This window comes from Watersipora subatra, chromosome 2 (genome assembly GCF_963576615.1).
Source record: "Watersipora subatra chromosome 2, tzWatSuba1.1, whole genome shotgun sequence".
NCBI classification, from domain to species: domain Eukaryota; kingdom Metazoa; phylum Bryozoa; class Gymnolaemata; order Cheilostomatida; family Watersiporidae; genus Watersipora; species Watersipora subatra.
Genome location: NC_088709.1, coordinates 44,687,322 through 44,709,168, shown reverse-complemented (window position 1 = coordinate 44,709,168; position 21,847 = coordinate 44,687,322). Strand labels below are relative to the sequence as shown.

The 21,847-nt window shown below is 39.7% G+C and overlaps 2 protein-coding genes and 1 pseudogene across 2 annotated transcripts; all 3 read right to left on the bottom strand.

The window, feature by feature from the left end:
* The window catches only part of LOC137388243 (poly [ADP-ribose] polymerase 2-like), a 36,554-nt pseudogene extending 24,268 nt beyond the window's left edge, over positions 1 to 12,286 (bottom strand).
* A 3,879-nt stretch (positions 12,287 to 16,165) lies between these two features.
* Positions 16,166 to 17,581, bottom strand: LOC137388242 (uncharacterized). The gene is made up of 2 exons (XM_068074742.1): positions 16,744 to 17,581; positions 16,166 to 16,659 (listed from the first exon to the last, which is right to left on the bottom strand). Exons 1-2 carry the CDS (start codon positions 17,579 to 17,581, stop codon positions 16,166 to 16,168), a joined length of 1,332 nt encoding a protein of 443 aa, XP_067930843.1.
* A 75-nt stretch (positions 17,582 to 17,656) lies between these two features.
* On the bottom strand, positions 17,657 to 19,264 carry LOC137388241 (uncharacterized). Its single transcript, XM_068074741.1, has one exon. It carries the CDS (start codon positions 19,262 to 19,264, stop codon positions 17,657 to 17,659), a length of 1,608 nt encoding a protein of 535 aa, XP_067930842.1.
* Between the last annotated feature and the right edge of the window lie 2,583 nt (positions 19,265 to 21,847).

The window sequence follows — 21,847 nt, the reverse complement described above, 5'->3', positions numbered from 1 at the left end:
ATGCAGGTTTTTGATAGATTAATTCTAAGATTAACTAGTTCTGATCAGTTATTAATTGCGATTAATTTCTATAATAGTTTTGCAGCTCGAGTTAAAAAGGTTACTTTTTCAATTCATCTGCTTCAACATCTGAGAGAACTAAAAAAGGGTTTCAGACCCTCTTCTTTCCTTCCACTGTGTAATATAATGGAAAACATAGCTCAAGTAATCAAGTATCTCTCTCTAAACAACATGCGCTATGACAATGTAAGCGATCATGGATCTCCACCCTTCCTTTAACCATGACTGCTCGTAGCAGGTTTCAACAGTGGTTTGTCATTGCCTTCTGTTGAGCGTTTTTATTGAGACAGTCTCTTACTAGCAGACCTTTGGCTCACACAGAAGCTCCTCCAACCTTTATCAAGTTTTCTATAGTCCTGCAGCATGCTAGTCACCCTCCTCACCAACACTAGAGCGCGGATAGAGGGCCGGTTTGGTGGCCGATGACCCGACTGAGGACAGGAGCAGTTGTAGCTATATACCCTTCCTAACACCACCAAAAGTCCTTCAGTGATTTGAACCACTGACCTAATGATTACATGCCAGCGTACTAACAGCTGAACCACGATTGCTCCTATGATCAGCTATGAAAAGGTTTTAGGGTTCCCATCTACTGTATCATATAAAGGGGATACACGTATAGTTGTGAGTTCAATTAAAATCAAAAGACATGTTTTCTTTCAGGCCTTGCTACAATGTCCACTAAAATGTCCACTAGTAATCTCAGCCTTTATTTGTGAAACATGATTCCTATGTTTACTGTCATCTCAGATGACAGGCGGCATTGAAAGAAAATAAAAACTTTCATTGTCAAGTTTTCATTAGCACATTGTGTAGGCAAATGTTTACAAGGAACCGAAAAAAGAATAAACATGCAAGCCTGATAGATCAGTTGACTGAGTATATTTGGCAAAACGCAAAAGAAGATAACTCCCAAATAGAGACACAAATATAATCAAATAATTTTAAGAGGAAATGTAAAAGAGATGAGCTGCTGTATAACTATAGGAGGAGAGTAATGTTAGAATAATTTATTATTTTATTGAAGTATGATTGACATCAAGAGAAAAACGAAAGCAATTTTCTTGTAGTACTTGAGAATTTTAAATTAACCCTTGATATAATCAGCATATAAAAATAGCTGCGGCAAATCTATACTGAAAGGAAATATTACATACTTGGTACAAAAGAACCACTTTGCTTCTTCCAATCTTGGTCCAGATTGGTAGTCAGCGGTCTGACCAGCCTTGCCCACACGACCCCACCTTGTCCAGACAACGTACTTATCCAATAAGTCAGACTCAAGCAATTGAATTATGTAGTACTTGTTATTGTTATTCTGCATGTACGTCTACAAACAAAACATGCACTACTGTATGCTACTGCCAAACAATACACATACACATGCATGATACTGCAAAACAATACAGACACACCTGCATGCTACTGACAAACAATACAGGCTCACCTGCATGCTACTGCCAAACAATACAAGCACCACTGCATGTTGCAAAAACATCTCAACCCCTACATCCTGCGCTCCTGCTAAGGAATAGAGAAAGCATAATATTATTATGCTTTATTATGTATCTTGAGGTGTTTACTGATGTTATAAAAAAATCAAATAAATTGAACGACCAGAAACAGAGATATAGTCAGCCAAACACAGGTCTACCTAAAAACGAATCGGAGGAAAAACCATTCGAAAACCCCGAGAATTGTGACGTATGAAATCAACTTATTGGACATGTGCCAGAGTTGCGCACCCTTACCTCAATTACGTATACTGATTGTTTCAGGCTGCGAGATGTGAAACGCTTCTCGCGGTAGTAAAGAATTTACAGACTAGCTTTGGTTTCTCTAAAAAATCAAGCAAACATTGCGTGGTAAAGGCAATAGTCCACAAACCCCTTCCATGATTTTTCAAAACAGAAGAGGAGATTTTGACTATTGTGCCTCAAACTTTAACTCTATATGCACCGATATGCTCCGGAGATCGTCTGTTGAACAAATGGCGCGTGTATAGTCTAAGCCAGTCTATAATTTACAATATCCGCTATTTGCAGTTTGTTTACCGGTCGACTAAGAAACGTGGATGTAAATTTTCGTTCCTTCATCATCTTTGTACCTACTGCAGCATTCAGTTGATTTTTAGGATTATTGTCACTGTTAGTTAAACTGTAAGTTCACTACAGCCATATTTTTGAAAAGAATAACTTGACCGTGCTGTAAGAAAAGAAAATGATAAATTTTGATTTGATTTTTCTATTTATCTATTATCTTATCTATGAGTATTTTTATGATTAATATAATAATCATAATGCATATTATACAAAATAACAATATAACTGCGTATAGAATAAATGATGTAACTAATATAATTTGTACAAAAGTCCAATTGATAACCGAGATTGATGATTGATTTAATTGATTCCATTTATTAGCTATAGTTAAAAAAAAACTGAACAGCGCTAAAGATGAGTCTGAATAGGGAAGCTAAGTGGGAAAACAACAAAACTGAGCTGAACTAGCAAGATAGCGAAATGTTGCGAAATAATAGATGCCTGTAATTATTTCATGCTAAAACTAATCTACACGTCAGAGGGACTGGTTCGAAATTCTCAGAGCAATGATTGTTAGGCCCAGTTTGATTGTTCTATACTTCCAGGGATTAAACCAATTAAACGCTGTGATTGTTATAGGAGAGCGCATTAGTTGGCTTAATTGACCAATGGCACACAAGTCGATTTCATACGTCATATATTGATGCTAATATGATGAATACCAAAACACTTATGTTTTTTGGTAGACCTGTGTTTGGCTGGCCATATCTCAGCATCTGGTTAGTCAATCTCCTTGATTTTTTTTAGAACATCAGTCAACACCTGAAGATAAATAATAAAGCATAATAATATGTTTTTTCTATTCCTTAAGGACTACATGTTGACCTGCAAACTACTAGCTGCGTATTTATGGCCAAATTTTGAATTATCGGAGTTTCAAGCAAATTCATATCATGGCTTCCCTCGAGATAATGATTGTATCATCACGGCATCATATCAGAAATCACTTGTATTCATACTATGTAAATAATGAGTGCATTGTTGAGTAGATTCCTAGTGTGAAAGCTTACAATACAGCTTATTTACAGCTACTGTGAATTAATTCTGTTATCATCCCACTTGAGAGCTACCATAGCCTATGCTGTCATAGCCTACTTCAAGAAGGTTCCTTACCTACTACAGTCCTACTTGAGAGCTACCATAGCCTATGCTGTCATACCCTACTTCAAGAAGGTTCCTTACCCACTACAGTCCTACTTGAGAGCTACCATAGTCTATGCTGTCATAGCCTACTTCAAGATGGTTCCTTACCTACTACAGTCCTACTTGAGAGATACCATAGTCCAGGCCGTCATAGCCTATTTCAAGAAGGTTCCTTACCTACTACAGTCCTACTTGAGTGCAAGCATAGTCTATACTGTCATGGCCTACCTCAACATGGTTGCTTACCTACTACAGTCCTACTTGAGTACTAACATAGTCTATCCTGTCATAGCCTACTTCAAGATGGTTCCTTACCTACTACAGTCCCACTTGAGAGCTACCATAGTCTATACTGTCATGGCCTACCTCAACATGGTTGCTTACCTACTACAGTCCTACTTGAGAGCTAACATAGTCTATACTGTCATAGGCTACCTCAAGATGGTTCCTTACTTACTACAGTCCTACTTGAGAGCTACCATAGTCTATGCTGTAACAGCCTACTTCAAGATGGTTCCTTACCTACTACAGTCCTACTTGAGAGCTACCATAGTCTATGCTGTAACAGCCTACTTCAAGATGGTTCTTTAACTACTACTGTCCTACTTGAGAGACACCATTGTCTATGCTATCATTGCCTACTTCAAGATGGTTCCTTACCTAATACAGTCCTACTTGAGAGCTACCATAGTATATACTGTCATAGCCTACTTCAAGATGGTTCCTTAGCTAATACAGTCCTACTTGAGAGCTAACATAGTCTATAATGTCATAGGCTACCTCAAGATGGTTCCTTACCTACTACAGTCCTACTTGAGAGCTACCATAGTCCATGCTGTCATACCCTACTTCAAGATGGTTCCTTACCTACTACAGTCCTACTTGAGAGCTACCATAGTCCATGCTGTCATACCCTACTTCAAGATGGTTCCTTACCTACTACAGTCCTATTTGAGAGCTGCCAGTCCATCCTGTCATGGTCGATTTTAAAGCACCTCAATAACATAATTTCTTTATCATATATTTCGATACATCAGAATCTTGGCTTTCGAAGGAGCCATTGTTTGCCACAGCGCACACAGAGCTGTACCGCAGAAGTGTTCAATGGTATAGACTCAAAAATTTCGACGTCACAACTTTCATATTCGGCGATGTGTGCTCTTACTGCTTATTTTATTGCTTACTGCTTATATTTATCAGCTGCGATAATGACGCTAGTGGCAAGTGAAGGTAGGACAACTCCAGAGAACCAATGAAGATGACAAAAGAATCAGTGTCATTAGCTCTCTATGTACATATTATTTCTATAATAAATAACTCAGATTAGATTCCAAGCATCATGCTATGTTTTCCTGATGTTATTATGCACTAGTCCTCTCTTTTTATTGTGATGTTGAGGGGCATGGACTAAGACTAATTAATTTCAAGCATTGCGTGATCTCCCGAAAGTGCAATTGACATATAGTCCTAGGGCCACGCAACTGCAGATCCCAACTTAATCGATGTGGTTTCCTTACCTTTATCAACAACAATATATTTATTGAAGCATAACTAATTAACCCAGAACATGTGGTTGTATTGGTCGAGCATTACCACGATCCTCGGGCATTGTTGATTATCTAGAACCCTATTTATTATTAGCGCTCTCTGTGTTTAACAGCACCGATTGTCACAGAAAAGCGCACAGCACCGATTGTCAGAGAAAAGCGCAGCCTCAATGGAAGCAAAAGGGATCCATGATTTAAGGCTAAATGATAATTATGACATCACATTGTGGGAACCGCAACCAAGTGTTTTTTTATTGCAGGACCTACTTTTGACACCCTGTTTTTCATAGTTCTATTATTTTTTGTGTATTGAATATAGGCTCATTCGAAAGCTAAGACTCTGATGTGTTGAAATATATAATAAAAAAATTATGTAAATTATTTGCTTTAAGATGCTTCTTTGATAAAGTTTCCCTCAAACCAATGTAGACAAAACCTAACCTATAGTGAAACGTGATTACAGTACATCAATTTTTGAGAGATAGCTAAATACTTGCTAAGGAATGCTGTGGCCGTCGAAATCCCTAGGAGCTCACCAGCTACTCTCTGCGCTAAGCCTAAACTAACAGTAATAAATTAACAAGTAGTAGCGAGTGACAACTATTACAAACATCAATCAGACAAAACATGTAAAGGTTCTGTGCCGACATTAAAACTTACCTGGTTGAGCATACAATCCCATATGTCTCCATCAGAGCAATAGACATGCATAGACTCCTTGAATGGGCATTCAGGATCCACAGGAACTTTACCTTTTTTCAAGATTGTTTTTTCCACAATTTCTAGAACAAAAGTCGGATGTCAACTGTTAAGAATTAGTAACGCTAGACGCTAAATAAGATTCCCGATTGCAAAAAAATTTTGGTAATGATAACTCACTCTCTTTAGCTTCCTTGGCTGTCGGTTTTTTGCCTTTAGTTTTGAGGTCAGCAGCTGCTTTGCCAGCAGCTTTCTTAGCCTAAACAGATGTAGAGGAAACGGCTGCTTTGTCTGTTACAGCTGCCTTGGCATCTAAGGTAAAGACAGTAAGACGATGCACTTTTACGGGCGATAAATAACTTTTTTCGTGATAAATACTTTTTGTGTTTTGATTAGAACAAACACAATTGATTAATCAAATAGCTGTAGAATCTACTAAGAAAACAAGAGCAAAAGATGGGGCAGTGGCAAATTTTATCTCAAATGTCAAGTAATATTTTGTAAGGAAACAGCAAGAGTTGCCCTCGATATTGATTGTATGATACAGATGCAGTATTAATGACAATGCAGTAAACACATCTAAAAAACCTCATTTTACATAAACTCTACTGAACATACAGAACTAATGTAAGGTTTTGCATCGTCTATTGTAAGAAATGTAATGTAAATTTAATGGAAAGTGTTAAGTCAGTGCAAATTCTCAGACTCGATTTGAATAACGAGAGTCCCATGGTTTGCTTTAAAAATATCATTTTTAAAGCAATTTTGTAAACAATCTGTAAACAATCTATAGGGTACCCGGGGTGTCTATTATATTATTTTAATTATTCTATTTATACACAACTTTTTTCTTATTTGCAGTTTGGACCTTGCTGTGGAAAAAAGTGAAAAGAAGTGATTTAAGTTTCCAGTGAAGGTGTGCGCTCCCCGTAACTTAAAGATACTGTAATCATGGGCACTAAACCAAGTGTTAGTGATAAGAAAAAAACTGAAAAGTTGTTGATACAAACTATTAATACCAAAGTTACTGTACAGCCATTAAATTAGGAATTCGAGTTTAAGTTTTTAAAGGGTCCAAGGGGTGAGTTTGGGAAAACTTGGAATGGATTAAGGTATTTACATATATTATATGTTTTGGATAATGGAAAATCCTGATTAAGTAATCATTATTATGATGGATTATTTTTATGCTGTAGAGGTATCAACTTTACCTTCACAACTAACCCAACAGTAGTAGCTCAAACAACCTTTACAAAGTCATACCCTACAGGATGAAAATATTCGTTGGTCATAAAAATTCGCGATTTCGCGAACAGTCAATCTCGCGAATTATTAAATTCAGTGAATAATTAGTTCTATTTTTAATCACAAGAGAGAATAACTACTGCATCAAACTGAAAACTAATCGATAGCCTAGTTTTTAATGTAAATATTAAACGTAATTGAGTTCCAAAACATTTTTAAAATCATTGCCTGAGCTTTGAGCTAACACCATTGGCAATGCATCACATTTATTTACAAAATTATTCGAGGTTGTCACAAGATATGCAGAATGGTGTCATCGCGAAAATAGCCGCGAGGCGGAAGTACTAAACGTAGCCGAGTTCCAAAACTTCATTAAAATCATCGCCAGGCTTCGAGCTTTATTGTCATTGCGTCAAACTTTACAAAATTATTCAAGGTTTTTACAAGTTATTCGGCATGGCTTCAGCATAGCAAAAAAGCTCTCCTAGTCTTTTTACATTAGAATCAACTCCATCAATCTCTTATACCGAAGTCAAGGACGATCATGATTCTGATCTGAACATTATGGTATGTATTTGGTTTGCAGTGCAGATACGTTTTTCCATAATCAACTGCATTAGTTAGTTCTTTTGTTTAAAAACTGATCGCTTTCATCAAATACTTCAGCTATTGTTTTTGTACTTCCTCAACACTCGTTATTATTTTTTATTTTTGTGTTTACTACAGATTGAGAATAAAACAACCTACTCCGATTACGAAAACTAGAGACAAGTAGTAATGTAATATTCATCAAGGCAGGAATATTGGCAGAGAAGCAACCAGTCAACCTAGACCCTTCATCGACAACAACTCCTTGATATCGCTGCAGCAAACATGATTTAATTATATATTTTATTTCATGTATATATGTATTATAATTTATTAACAACTTGAGTTTACAAATAAAATGTTTCAAATACAAATAAAATTTTACAAACGATGAATGGATTAAATATAAACAGTTTAGTCCATAAGGCGGTTGTCTAGCAATAAAATTAAACTGGTACTCTTGATATGTGAATACTAGCGTGTAATGATGCTTTCTGACTAGTTATTTTGGTAATACCAGCTTTGTCGCTGTCACCGTCTTGTGTAGGTGTTGAAGGAGATTCTCTCGCTACTACATGACTGGTAAGGAAGTTATCATCAGAACTCTCCTCGTGGCGTACTATTGCAAAGTTCTGCCGGTTGGCCAAAGATTTGAGCTCGTAAAGGCGTTTTTGTTCCTTTTTTAAAAACAGATATATTCTTCTCGTAAGTAGCTGCGGTCACTTCAACCTCAATTTCCAGACCTCCCTGAATGATTGGTGATCTTCTAAGAATGACATCTACCACCCTTGCAATCATTGTTCTCCGGTGTATGATGAAAGATCTCTCTCACACTAAAACAAATAATGAAGCAGTAGGGATGGAAAAAATAAGTATTGCGTTTTACCGAAGAGCCAAAGTAAAATTCAACTAATTTAGTACATGTAAAAAACTCATTACTTACCACAAGTTGTTGGCTTATCAAAGGCCTCCAAAGCGATAAATATTCGTGAAAACCTCTGGACGCAGGAAAAATTGTTTACTGTAGAATAGCATGAACGCCTAGCAGTTGTACGCTAAATATAACCCGGAACACGCGGTGTGCGCATGCGTATGAATATCTATTACTAGCCGCAATAGAGTTAACTTTTCCTAGAGAGTGGCAATTTTCTGCCGCGAATAAATTCATCCGCGAATATGCATGAAAAGACAATTTTCGCGAAATATAACTCCGCGAATGAATTCATCCTGTAGGGTAACTTGAAAAAACTTCTCTCTTGTTGCATCTGATACATATGGAGAAATATTAGAGAAAAGCTAGTGTTTTGCAAGCAACCAAGAACAAATTGGAACTGAATAATTAATTTAACCAACTCAAAATAGTTATTGCCGATTAAGGCATCTCTCCTATCAAATCTACAATTTTTATTGCAGTTCAAGGCATCTCCTCTACCAAGTCTACAATAGCCATTGCTTACCATCAACTTTTCGGTTTTTTTTCGGAGGCATCGTGGACGTCACACTAAAATTGAAAGATCACCAAACTGCTGCGATTAGTCTATCAACAACTAACTATATAAGAACATATTTTTAACCATTAGCAAACCTTTTATTATAAACTCAATAATAGATAAGCCATTAAAATATTGATTTTGTGTTGAAAAAATAGAATACAACATCTTCAGCAAAACCTTTATGATTAGTTATATGAAGATTTATAGAGCTACGCAGCCATTCATAAATTGCCACTTATAAATAAAGTTTGACAATATTTTATTCTCTTACAAAGTGAAATCTTGTTGGCAATTTTTAATCACATCAAATCTATCAGTTTTACTCAAATCAAGACGTAGTACTATAATCTACTTGATTGTTAGTTAATTAAAGTACAACATGCTGGGTTGAGCGCTATTATTAGTAGATAAAGGAACGACAACAAAATTCAAATACGAACTGTTAGGCATCCACTTATTAGGATATCACTATTAAGTCGATATCTAGGGAAAATAGCTCTAAGGCAGCCACTTGCGATGATAAACAATCATTCAACACATAGCCACAACGCTGTGGATGTACTAACTCTGCATGATGGAAACCAATACATGACCTTGTATTATTGATGATAAAAACTCATTTTCAACATCTGTTTACTTTAACATGTGCCAATGTAAATATTGCATCCTTAACTGCATCATAAGCCACAATATCCTAGATATTCAGGGGTGAAATACAAAGCCTTGAGAAACTCAAAAAGAGACATTGCACTTTTGTAACTAAGACAGATCTCACAAGCAATGTCGGTGTTAACAGACGCTTGCCCGAACTGATTAAATACAGGTGTGCCAGCTTATTATGTTGGCAGGGATAATCCAAGTCAATCCTATGCTGCCCCCTTATTCACTAATTATAAAAGTCTGAAATAAGTCTAAAAGAATGATTTTGATACAGGACTCCGCAGCCAGCGCACTCTGTTGAAGCCCTAGTTAATTGGTAGTAAATTATCAGGTAATTAGTAATATAGCTATGTTCTTGCAGATGATAACCACTAAATACACAAAAGTTGCTGCAGGTAATTAAAGTTACTAATTTTAACATAATGCTTTATTACTAGTTTCTATTATGTATCATGTATATAAAATTTTGATGATTTTCACAATGGGGTGTTTGAATTAGATAATCATTATATGTTTCTATACCACTCTTTAGGATACTTTCGCTTTATGAGGCCAACACTGAAAAGAAATAAAATTACTGTTTTTGCCTGTACCCAACAGAAAATATACCAAAAAATTGTCTGTTTTTGAGACTTTGTTTTAAAAAAGCTTAATAGAAATAAAACAACTGTTATTGACAGTTTATGGTGATCAAATGTACGATTCCACAAAATGGCTTATGACAGCACTCTTAAGATATACTACTTTGTCATCACCTGTTTGTTGGTTGAAACATTGTACATTTTTTGTAAAGAGGTCTTAACAAAAGCGGATAGCATAATATAGCAAAGCCTAAACGACAGGAAATATATGCAATATTAATATGAACAAAAACACGTAGTACAACAAAAAGACATGAAGAGAAGAAATCACTTTACACTCATCCCAATGTAGACTAGAATCCTCTATTGGAAGTAACACATCAAAGATAAAAGGCACTAATTGACCAGCCAGAAAATCACCAAAAGGAAATAGAGGCAACTACATGTACTCAGCTCTGCCACCAACTTCTACCAGATTAAACCACAATAAACGTGCTAGTCATAATTTCAACCAGTACAACTTCATGATATACTCAAGATAACTCCACTCACATGTCAACTCTCTACAACAAAAGAACAGAACCTGAGCACCTAAACGCCTTCTTACAGGCTGACAAATATATCTATAAAAGAGAACAGCTCCAATGACTTTGCCTCCTTCCTTTTGTCTGCGGAGTCTCTTTCTCCATCATTTGCTGAGCCTCTTCTCTTTCACTACCAAAAAAGAAGAGACTGACAAAACTTCTGCTATTTCAACTGTTGAGCCTCCCTATCTATGGACTGTAAGGACTCATTTAAAAGCAGCTTATAAACTTCCTGTGGAAGGAGCACATGAGAAAAAAGACATCAATTGACATGCCAAAAAACCATTAAAAGATATCAGACCTGTATTAGACACAACCAAGACAATTGGAGTCAGTTATCATTTCCAATTATTCCACTCCCATGACATACTAAGACAAATTTCTAACCCTCTGCAACATAAAGTACAGAACATGAGCTCTTAAACACCTTCTTACAAGCCAAAAGAGACATCTATAAAAAACAGCTACAACAGATCAGTGTCTCTCTATCTGGCAATCGATCTAACTCTCTCTTTTTCGACGACCTGCTGAGGCTTCCTCCGCTTGATGAGGCACGCTTCTCTGCCTCTAAAACCTCCCTCTATCTTCCCTTTGGAGTCTCCCTCCCTCTGCCTCTGGAGCCTCTTTGTATCTGCCTCTGGAGCTTCCTTCTCCATCATCAGCTGATACTCTTCTACTTCCCTATTTCAACTACCAAACATCTATATATAAGGACTCTATAAGGACTCTCGCCATGACTCTCATTTGACTGTTGTAATTCGCAGCCATATGGACCGAGCAAGCTAACATGGACGTCCGTTCGAGTCAGGATGTAACTTTTATTAGCTATTTTTATCTTGTTGGCATTAATATTATTGTTTAGAATTTTTTTAGTTATGTATTTTAATTGCTGGACTTATCGCATAAAAAAGTATTTTTACTGGTAAATATCAGTATTGCTTACAATTGCTTAACACTTTCACTTGTACCTTAACCAGTAATAACCAAATTAGTTCCCATATGACAAAGCAAATATACACACACTGAAAATAGTCAAAATAAAATGACATAGCAAATGCAACACTGATGTTGTGTGTGGATTCGGATTAGTTATGCATAACATAATTTCTTCACATTTGTCCATATTAACATTCATCATCTATTTTCAACCTTCCATCATTGATATTATTGGTTTAGGTTTTGTTAGTAGTGTCTTTCAATTGTTGGACTTATCTTATAAAAAAAGAAGTGACTTTACTGATAAATATCAGCACTGCTTACAATAACTTAACACATTCCCTAGTGCCTGAACCAGTAATAATCAACTTAGTTCACACAGTCTAAGCAAAAGTGCACAATCTAAACATATCCAAAAATAGACATAAGACATATATAGACATATATAGACATATAGACATTATAGACACGTTATAGACATAATAGAATGCGATAATAGCAGAAATAGTGATTCATTGTGGTGGACGCCGGGCCAGGAAATTCTGTTTAACGTATAATCTTATATATACTCGTATACCTATATATTTTGCATGTTGCGTCTGCCTTCTTTATAATTTATCGTAATGCTAATAATTTGTTAGTTAAACTACAATTTAACTGCCAGCGCATTAGCGACACTATTTATTCTTACTCTTAAACTACTTCCTACCGGATTCTGTTATTAAAAACGGGTGAAATGAATGTATAGTGTGTATGTAGGAGGGCAGAGAAGTGGTCGCAGATCCACGACTAAAGGAATTTCCTACAGAATAAAAACGAACGAAAAACCACACTCATTTTCTTACATTTATTGAACATTTAATACATACTAGATCGTGTCTGAGTAAAGGTTGGTCCAAATTCTTTACAGTACAAATCAGGCAACGTATGGGATTTCATTAATCAACACATGTGAAATAAGCAGCAAAGTAGCCTCTTGAAATGTATGCGCGCAACTTTGGCTTGCGGCGATTAGATAAGCACGAAACAACCGCACTAAGTGCTGAGGGCTATTATTAGCGAATCCGGTTTTGTCATATGAATGGTAGTAGGGGCCATAGAGTTATCTCCCCCTAGAGTGATAACTGTGCATTCAACAACACGAGCGTTTCCGGTGCCAACAAGGAGCGTTTAGGCCACGCCCCTTTTTTGTGCTAGTCAATCGTAGTGATCGACAGAACAATAACGTCAGCCATGAGAATGATCATGAATTTCCAGTTAAGACAGTAATTATTGCTCTTATTAAAGAAATGATGATTATAGTTTATTACTCTAATATATGCTTATTATTTAAAGCAATTCAATACCTACATGCATTGCAAAGGCACTGAATAGATGGTGTTAAGCAAGTGAGTTAATGCAATCAGTTACTCCAATGATATACAGCCCCACACCTGGGGAGCTGTATATCATTGGCTACTCATAGATAAGATAAATAGTCATACTGGGGATGTATTACATTGGTGTGATAGGAAGCTAATCGACTGCCATCAACTGAAAGTATTGACATTGTATGGTGATAGAGTGATTCATTGACACCACAGTTCACAAACAGCCCTTGTATGTAATATTAGATTTCAATACATATCAATCAAATACATAGACTAGCTTGAAGCAAAGATGTCCACTAGTTAGTGGACATCTTTGCTTGATGTAAGCAAGCAAAAAGTTTGAAAGTTAGAGTGGCAAATGTTGTTATATGTTAGATAAAAATAAATTATACTTAATTATACTAAATTAAAATTATTTAAAAATAAAATAGACTTTTTATTACTTTATTTATTAAATAAAGTAAAAAAAAAGTAGTTGTGAATTACTTTATTTATTAAATAAAGTAATAAAAATTAGCTATGATTACAATAATTTTTTATTTTACATGTAATCATAGCTAAACAGATTATATTTATCCTTACTTGCTAATTATTTTACATTTAAACACATTTGCAGTTTCGTTTTTTTTCTTAATTCATTTTAACAAAAAACTTCTCTCATGATATGAAGTTTAAATGTGGTAGTTGTTTGAAAAAGCTTGAAAACATTTACCGTTGTTTTTATTTTCTCTCTTCTCTTCATTTATTTCAATTACACAAAACACTTTTCATAATATGTAGTTTGGAAGTTAAAGTGGTAAATGTTGTTATATGTTAAATAAAAATAAATTATACTTAATTCTACTAACTATAATTATATAAAAATAAAATAGACTCTTTTATTACCTTATTTATTAAATAATTTTTCATTGTAATCATAGCTAAACAGGTTATATTTAGCCATTACTTGCTATTTATTTTACATTTAAACACACTTACAGTTTTATTTTTTTTCTTAATTTATTTCAACAAAACACTTCTTTCATGATATGAAATTTAAAAGTTGTAGTTTGAAAAAGCTTGCAAACCTTTAGAGTTGTTTTCTTTTTCCTCTTAATTCATTTAAACTGCTTAAAAATATTTTCTCATGATATGAAGTTTAAAAGTTAGAATAGTAAATGTTATATAAAAATAAATTTTCTGTCCAAATACTTTTTTATTACTCGGGCAACACCGGGTAGTACAACTCATAGTTGATGGCAGTTGATTAGCTTCCCATCACACCAATGTAATACAACCCCAGTATGACTATATATGTTATCTATGAGTAACTGCTTGCATTACCTTCACTTTCACTCACTATCTATTCAGTGCCTTGGCAAGTCATGTAGGTATCAGGGATTGCGTGTATGTCACAATTTCCATTTTCATAATTCATTTCCATATTATTTCCATTTCCATAAAAGTTCCATAATTCATTTCCATATTAATTCCATTTCCATAATTCATTTCCATATTATTTCCATTTCCATATTATTTCAATTTCCATAATTCATTTCCATATTAATTCCATTTCCATAATTCATTTCTATATTAATTCCATTTCCATAATTCATTTCCATATTATTTCCATTTCCATATTATTTCCATTTCCATAATTCATTTCCATATTAATTCCATTTCCCTACTTCATTTCCATAGTATTTCCATTTCCATATTATTTCCATTTCCATAAAAGTTCCATAATTCATTTCCATATTAATTCCATTTCCATAATTCATTTCCATATTATTTCCATAGCATTTCCATAATTCATTTCCATATTATTTCCATTTTCATACCATTTCCATACTTGTAAAATAAAATGTCCATATCCATTTCCCTAAAATTATGGAAATATTTATGTTTATGGAAATGAAAAAGTAAACATTTCCATAATATGTTTAGCAATCCCTGGTAGGTATTGAATTGCTTTAAATAATAAGCATATATTAGAGTAATAAACTATAATCATCTTTTCTTTAATATGAGCATTAATTACTATCTCAACTGGAAATTCATGATCCTTGTTTAAGCCTTCTCATGGCTGATGTTATTATCTAGTCAATCACTACGACTGACTAGCACAAAAAAGAGGCGTGGCCTAAACGCTCCTTGTTGGTACCGGAAACACTCGCGTAGTTATCACTCTAGGGGGAGATAACTCTATGGTAAGGGCTAACGTAGCCTGGGCATGGCTCTCGTGGGGGATTGGGAGAGAGAGCCTGGGACACATAGCGAAAAAAAGGTAAGATAACTTCTGCAAAACTAGCGAAATATGTTACATATGACGCTCAGACTGATACTAATGGAAGCGTGTCATTAGATTCGGATCTCACGATGTATTAGATGTGGCGCGTTTAAAAGCCTAGTGTCACGGTCACGTGACTTGATCTAGTAAAAAGCCCTATACTTTTGATAGACTTGGTGGTTACGCAACACCCCGTTTGATAATAAAACGATAAGAACCATAGGTTACTATTCTCTTGCGTTTTCACGTTAGCAGTTTCATTTCCTATACTGATACAAAATGGAGCGATTCAAAAATTACTATCAAAGCTAGGCAATGTCACACTGAGACCAGAACAGTTTCAAGCTTTACAACATGTTATCGCAGGTTTTGACCAATTTATAGTTCTTCCCACTGGCTTTGGAAAAAAGTATTTGCTTTCAGATGGCACCGTTTTGCAGTGTTAGGTCCGAGTTGTTCATAATAACTGTCGCGAGTAATCATAATACTCGTGAGTAAAATAAAACTGAGATTACTTTTTACTAGACAAACTTTTTGTAAGTTACTAAGTAAAAATAACGCAGTACCAGACTGCCAGCCGTGACACTCCAAAACCACCCCTTATGTCACCCTTACTCCACCTGCACGTTTTACCAGAAAACACCGTAGTGCCAGACTACACCAGTAGGGTTACTCACGAGTCACCAAGACTCAGAAAGACTCTTAACAATCCTTTCTCAAATACGACAGCACAGAGTCACAAGCTACGCGAACGGAGCTTGGATTCCCAATGACAACATGGCCGTTTTTTCTTGTCCGGTGGCGCATGCCCACGAACCCTTCCGAGCTATCGGCGGGCACCACGTGACTACTAACTCACATTTCCCCCAGCTTTTAAGAAGCTACCAGCTATCCCTCATAGTCATCCAAATACTGGGGACGCCGTCGCTCTCGCTGCGACCGCCTGAGCATTAACGGTTGAAGCTCAGGTTCATCAGGATCTAAATCCCCGGATGGAACCCCAGCAGTCTGAGGCTCACCATCCATGTTTTGAACTTCATCCTCGGCAGTCTGAAGACCGTCCTCCACATCCCCCTCCGAGACCTCAGCCACCTCACAGGGATGCAGCTGAGGCGGTGGGGGAGCAGCAGAACCGCGTAATCTATCTAGATTAGGCCGGCCGTCTTCGACCAGTTCACGGATGCCGTTTTCCCTACTACGGTCAGTGCCAAACCGCCGTTTGCGGACATCCCTCACATGCCTCGGCATGCCATCCACGCACACGTTGTGCTTTGAAATGACTCCGGTAATCACTCCCGGTGCCCTCTGCCTAGTGCACGACGGAGTCGAGGGTTTCACCCACACCTCATCGCCGATAGCAAACTTGCCTTGACTGACCTCATCTAGCCCGCGTAGATTGACATCAAAAGGCACTCACCATGAATATCGATACAGATTATTCGAGGGTACCAAACCCCCATCTGTACCCTTGCGAGGCGTGACATTATACCAGAACGTCGCCTCCTCGAGGCTAATTCTTCCCCTCTCGGCAATCCTCTTGATTGTCCGGTGATTCCTCTCAACGATTCCGTTGCCACTCGGGGCGTAAGCGGCAAGAAATCTCAGAGAAATCCCCCACTCGTCAGCGAACTGTGCAACAGTTGCTGACCTAAACGCCATGGAATTGTCCATTAACAATTCGTCACACGGCCCTCGCTCAATTACGATCGTGCGTAACTGAGCCACGATGTGCGCTGCCGTCTCACTTGGCAAGCGGCGCCAGATAGCGAAACGTGAGGGCCCGCAATCAACCATGGACAGGAACACCTGGCCGCCATAGTGAGTCACGTCTATGGCCACCCGGCACCAGTTCCCCTCGACAGCCAAGCTGCCTGTTTCCAAGAGGTTCTCACCTCTCGGAGCCGGGTCAACGCGCTGACAGGCCTCACAGCCAGCCAGCTCGCGTTTGACCTGCTCCCGTGTCAAGTCACTGCGTACTTGCTGAGCAAGGTACAGTGTTCTCTCGACACCCAGATGGTGAGGCAAATGAGCCGCCCACACAGCATCCCCGAGGGTCTCGCCGGTGCAGATGGCAGCAGCCATGCTCTCGGCCTCGCCTCCACTCATCCCACGATGCCCGAGCCACTTCTTGGGCACCCTCATCATCCTATCCGCCTTGTTCTCCACAGTAGGTACAAGACGCATAGTGACCGATAAGCCGTACTCGGTGATCGTATCACGGATCACCCCGGGCCGACGCTTCACCAGCATCTCTGCAGCACCTTTCGTGCGAACACGATTGCGCCGGTCAATTGTATTTGACATTCAATTGACAACTGTGAAAAAGTCATCCGCCAAGGTGAAGGTTTTGAACCCCCACGCAATAGCCAGGTTGACACCTCATCCCACAGCTTCCAATTCAGCAACATTGATGTGTGAATGGTCTGACTCCATCCTCCGCCACGACGCATCCTCAACAATGCTGCCATTAACCTTGATTGCCACACCGAGGCCCAGAGAGCTAGCATCTGTCCACACAACGACCGAACCGTCCGGTCTTACATGCCACGGACCCCTAACAGGGTCCTCCTGGCATACCCTTGTGTAAAGCTCACTAGCTAGCGAGCTGACCTCCTTTTCAACAGGGGCATCCCAGGCTCCGTTGCATCCCAGCCGCTTCAAGAAGCTGCAATAGGGCCGCAACCACCCAGCCACTGGGTAATGACCGACAAGTCGGCCACAAAACAAGAAAAGCTCTCTCTTAGTCAGCCCAGCTGGCTCAAGATGAATTTCGGAGAGTGCAGTTCCCCTCGACATCTGCAAATGTCCACGAGCATTTCCCTTCAGAGAAATGCCCAACAACCGACCTCCATCAAGGCCCTCCGGCTCTTTCGTCGCCAGTCCATGCTTAGCAAGGTGCTTCCTCAGCTCCTCCACGCCAAGCACAGACTCCTGCACCACTATATCGTCGATATAGTGGTCAGTCCCTCGTCGGACCCACTCGTCGAGCGAAAGAACCTTGCCTAGGATTTTGGTCATGATCCTAGGCGCACACGAAAGCCCGAAGCCTAAACGTGTCAGCGCATAAGGGACCCTCTTATACTTCACGACCTGGTATTTCCACAGTTCCTCCGAAACATGGATTTGTAGGTACGCGGACTTGAGGTCAACTACCTCAAGTCTGCCACGCAACTGTCTCCACTTCCGGATTTTCTCGCCGCACACAGCGACCGCATCACCTCCCGTGTGACTCTCGACAAACGCGTTCAGCTCACGGTAGTCCATGACTGGTCGCACTTTGTCCTTTGTTGGTTGGAACACAGCCAAAAGGGGGATAATACCCTCAATGGGCCGACTCCACCTTTTCAACCAACCTTTTGAGATCCAGCTCTCAATTTCAGCACAGTACCGCTCATGCAGGTTAGGTGCCCGAGTACACTTGTACTCCATGACCTGGATCTGCAATCCTTTCGGAGATTCCCCGGACCACCGCCAGCTAACGGTCCATCGGCCTTGGGCAAAAGTGGCAACAAAATCGGGGTCGTCGACTCGCAGTGACACCAGATCACCACCCAACCCCGACAACGGTGCCACCCTTGCCACCCCGCATGCGCAGCCAGCCCCAGTATCCTGCCCAGCAGGTACTCCACAGCATCCATTCTGATAGGGTTTCCACCTGACCGAATACTTTGCATCACTTCCTCTACGGACAGTGACGCCTCCCATGTGGTCAATGACGTCGCCATTCAGCAAGCAGTCAACCCCAAGATTGCACAGCTTGTCCATAACGAGTGCCGCAACGCCGAAACAGTGTCCCTTTACACCGACGACCACCCGACACTGACCCTTCACATGAGACGCCTTACCATCCGCTGTCAACAGCGGGTAGCTCGGCCTAAGTCGGGTTGAGCCTGTCAACACCTGCAGACTTACCAGAGTCCTCTCGCTTCCAGTGTCAACCAGACACTGAAAACCGCAACCATTCAGAATTGCTCGAACGACCGGCATACGACTGCTCGTCGTAGGCTCGCCAGTCGCCCCGGACAGCCAAGGACTGTCCCGCAGTACACTCTTACTGCTTGCATGTGACCTCCAGCCTCCCCCTGTCACGCCAACGCCACCTCGGGTCCCCCTGATGTTATGGGACCCCTCGTAAGCCTGGCTTACACGGTGTCCATATGAGAGGATGCGGCGCCACGAGTTGCATCCTCCTGATGAAAATCCGGCTCATCCTCCGTGAGCCCTGCCGCCGCCCGAGGCGGTGGCCGTACAGGACAATCTCGTACAAAGTGCTCTGTGCTGCCGCACCGGAAACACCCGACCCTTTTGCCAGAAGAGGTCTTTTTCGCCCCCGTACCAGACGAAGGCCGCTTAATACGTGGGCAGTCCTTCACCCGGTGTGGACCCCACATCGAAAGCAACTGTCTTTGCTTCCCGGCTGCTTGCTAGAAGCAGCCCCCAACTGCTTGCCAGAAGCAGTCGCCGGCCAGTTACCAGAACTGGCCGCTGAGCTAATTGTTGAGGGGCGACCCTCAACAGCTCTCCGGGAAACCAACTTTCCCCTCACTCGGTTCAGCACTGAACCAAAGTCAGCAGTATACGCCTGATCGTGCGTAACTGCCCACTCGTAGACTGACTCGGGCAGCCCTTCATAGAACTTGGTCCTAAAAACCAGGTCCTCCAGCGTCACCCCCAGTCTACCGCCGAGCCGCTCCAAGCGGTCCAGGTACACGTCAACTGTTTCCCCGGATTCGAGTCGACAGCTGACAAAGCGACGCCATGGTTCCTGTCGAGGCATGGCGTACTCGGCAGTCAAAACTGCCTTCACGACATCCCACTGGGATGCGTCGCCCACCCTCATGCGTCCATGCACTCTGGCAGCAGTGTCATCGAGCATGTACGCAATCAGCGTGCACGGAGCAATGTGCTCCAACTCACACAGTCGCTTGTACTGCGAGAGCCTTGCGGTTACCTCAACCGCACCATCACCGGCAAATGGCTGCATCTGCCGGCTCAGCCTTTCTAAAATAGGCCCTCGTGCCTGGTTCATCAGATTCGCTAAAAAAGCGGCATCCAAAACCAGCAGCACTGTTACAGCGCCCGCGGCGCCCTCGGGTGGCTGACCACCTCCGCCATCGGTAGATGGCTCAGCCTTTTGGCTGCTCCCGGGCTCGCTCATGGCCCACTCGTGCTCACCTCAGCCCAGCTGAGTGGCACCACCTAACAACAAGGCAAAGTAAATACAAATATATAAGCCGAAATAGCTTGTAAGTTACTAAGTAAAAATAACGCAGTACCAGACTGCCAGCCGTGACACTCCAAAACCACCCCTTATGTCACCCTTACTCCACCTGCACGTTTTACCAGAAAACACCATAGTGTCAGACTACACCAGTAGGGTTACTCACGAGTCACCAAGACACAGAAAGACTCTTAACAATCCTTTCTCAAATACGACAGCACAGAGTCACAAGCTACGCAAACGGAGCTTGGATTCCCAATGACAACATGGCCGTTTTTTCTTGTCCGGTGGCGCATGCCCACGAACCCTTCCGAGCTATCGGCGGGCACCACGTGACTACTAACTCACACTTTTCTTTACTAGCAGCGTGCGATTCATTTTTGTTGTTCTATTTGTTATTCGTTTGCTATGTTTGTATTGTTATTGTGAATTTTTTTATTCAATTGATTTAATTTTTTATTAAATCATATTAAAATATAATGAATTGAACATATGAAATAATATAACTCTCGTGATTGATTTATTATGCAACCAACATTTCATACTTACTAACCTGCGTTTGTTTGCTGCCAATTCAGATTAACAATAATACATAATACTCGCGTAGATCATAAATAAGACCGTCACACGATACTCCTTCGGAAATAACGATGGTGATATTAGCGACTTCAGAAGTCGACTTTTAGAGTTGACTTCCGCGCGTGTTGCTATTTGTCCCAGGCTCTCTCTCAATCCCCACGAGAGCCATGCTCAGGCTAGGGCTAACGGTAGTAATTCTTATAATTTCTAATTTCGAAGTGTCGGGTGTATTTCGAAGAGTACGTACCTTCCTACAAAAATTTTGAAGTGTACGTACATACTAACAACTTCACACACAATCTATATTTCTGTTTTTATACGAAATATCGAAGGCTTACGCACGCATTAAAATATAATGTCATCTGTCGATATATTTGGTGGTGCTTTAACTTCAAAGTTGCCTGAACCACGTGTTGATGTGAGGAAATTTAAACAATTATTATACAAGTTGCAGTGTTACGTATTAAACATACCTCTGCTAAGATTATCAGATTACAAATCCTTTTATTTGTTTATTTAATATTTTTTTGTTTCCCTGAGGCCAATGACATAAAACCCCTCATTGCTGAGGCGCAGTTAAATTTATAGACAATGTACTCATGCACATGCATATCCATTAATTGTGCGACTTGTGCTAATTTTCCACCGTAGATAAGTTTATAATAGATAGTAAAGATATAGTTAATAAGAACACTCGTATATATATTGTATTAATAATTTTATTTCGTATAGGATATCCGCATAACTTATTTGAAGTCATCCTCTCATGT

Coding starts and splice junctions, on each gene's coding strand:
- LOC137388241 (XM_068074741.1), bottom strand. CDS start 19,264: ATGCCGGTCGTTCGAGCAATTCTGAATGGTTGCGGTTTTCAGTGTCTG.
- LOC137388242 (XM_068074742.1), bottom strand. CDS start 17,581: ATGTCAAATACAATTGACCGGCGCAATCGTGTTCGCACGAAAGGTGCT. Junction 16,660..16,743: donor TAATGTCACGCCTCGCAAGG/GTACAGATGGGG, acceptor TACGCGGGCTAG/ATGAGGTCAGTCAAGGCAAG.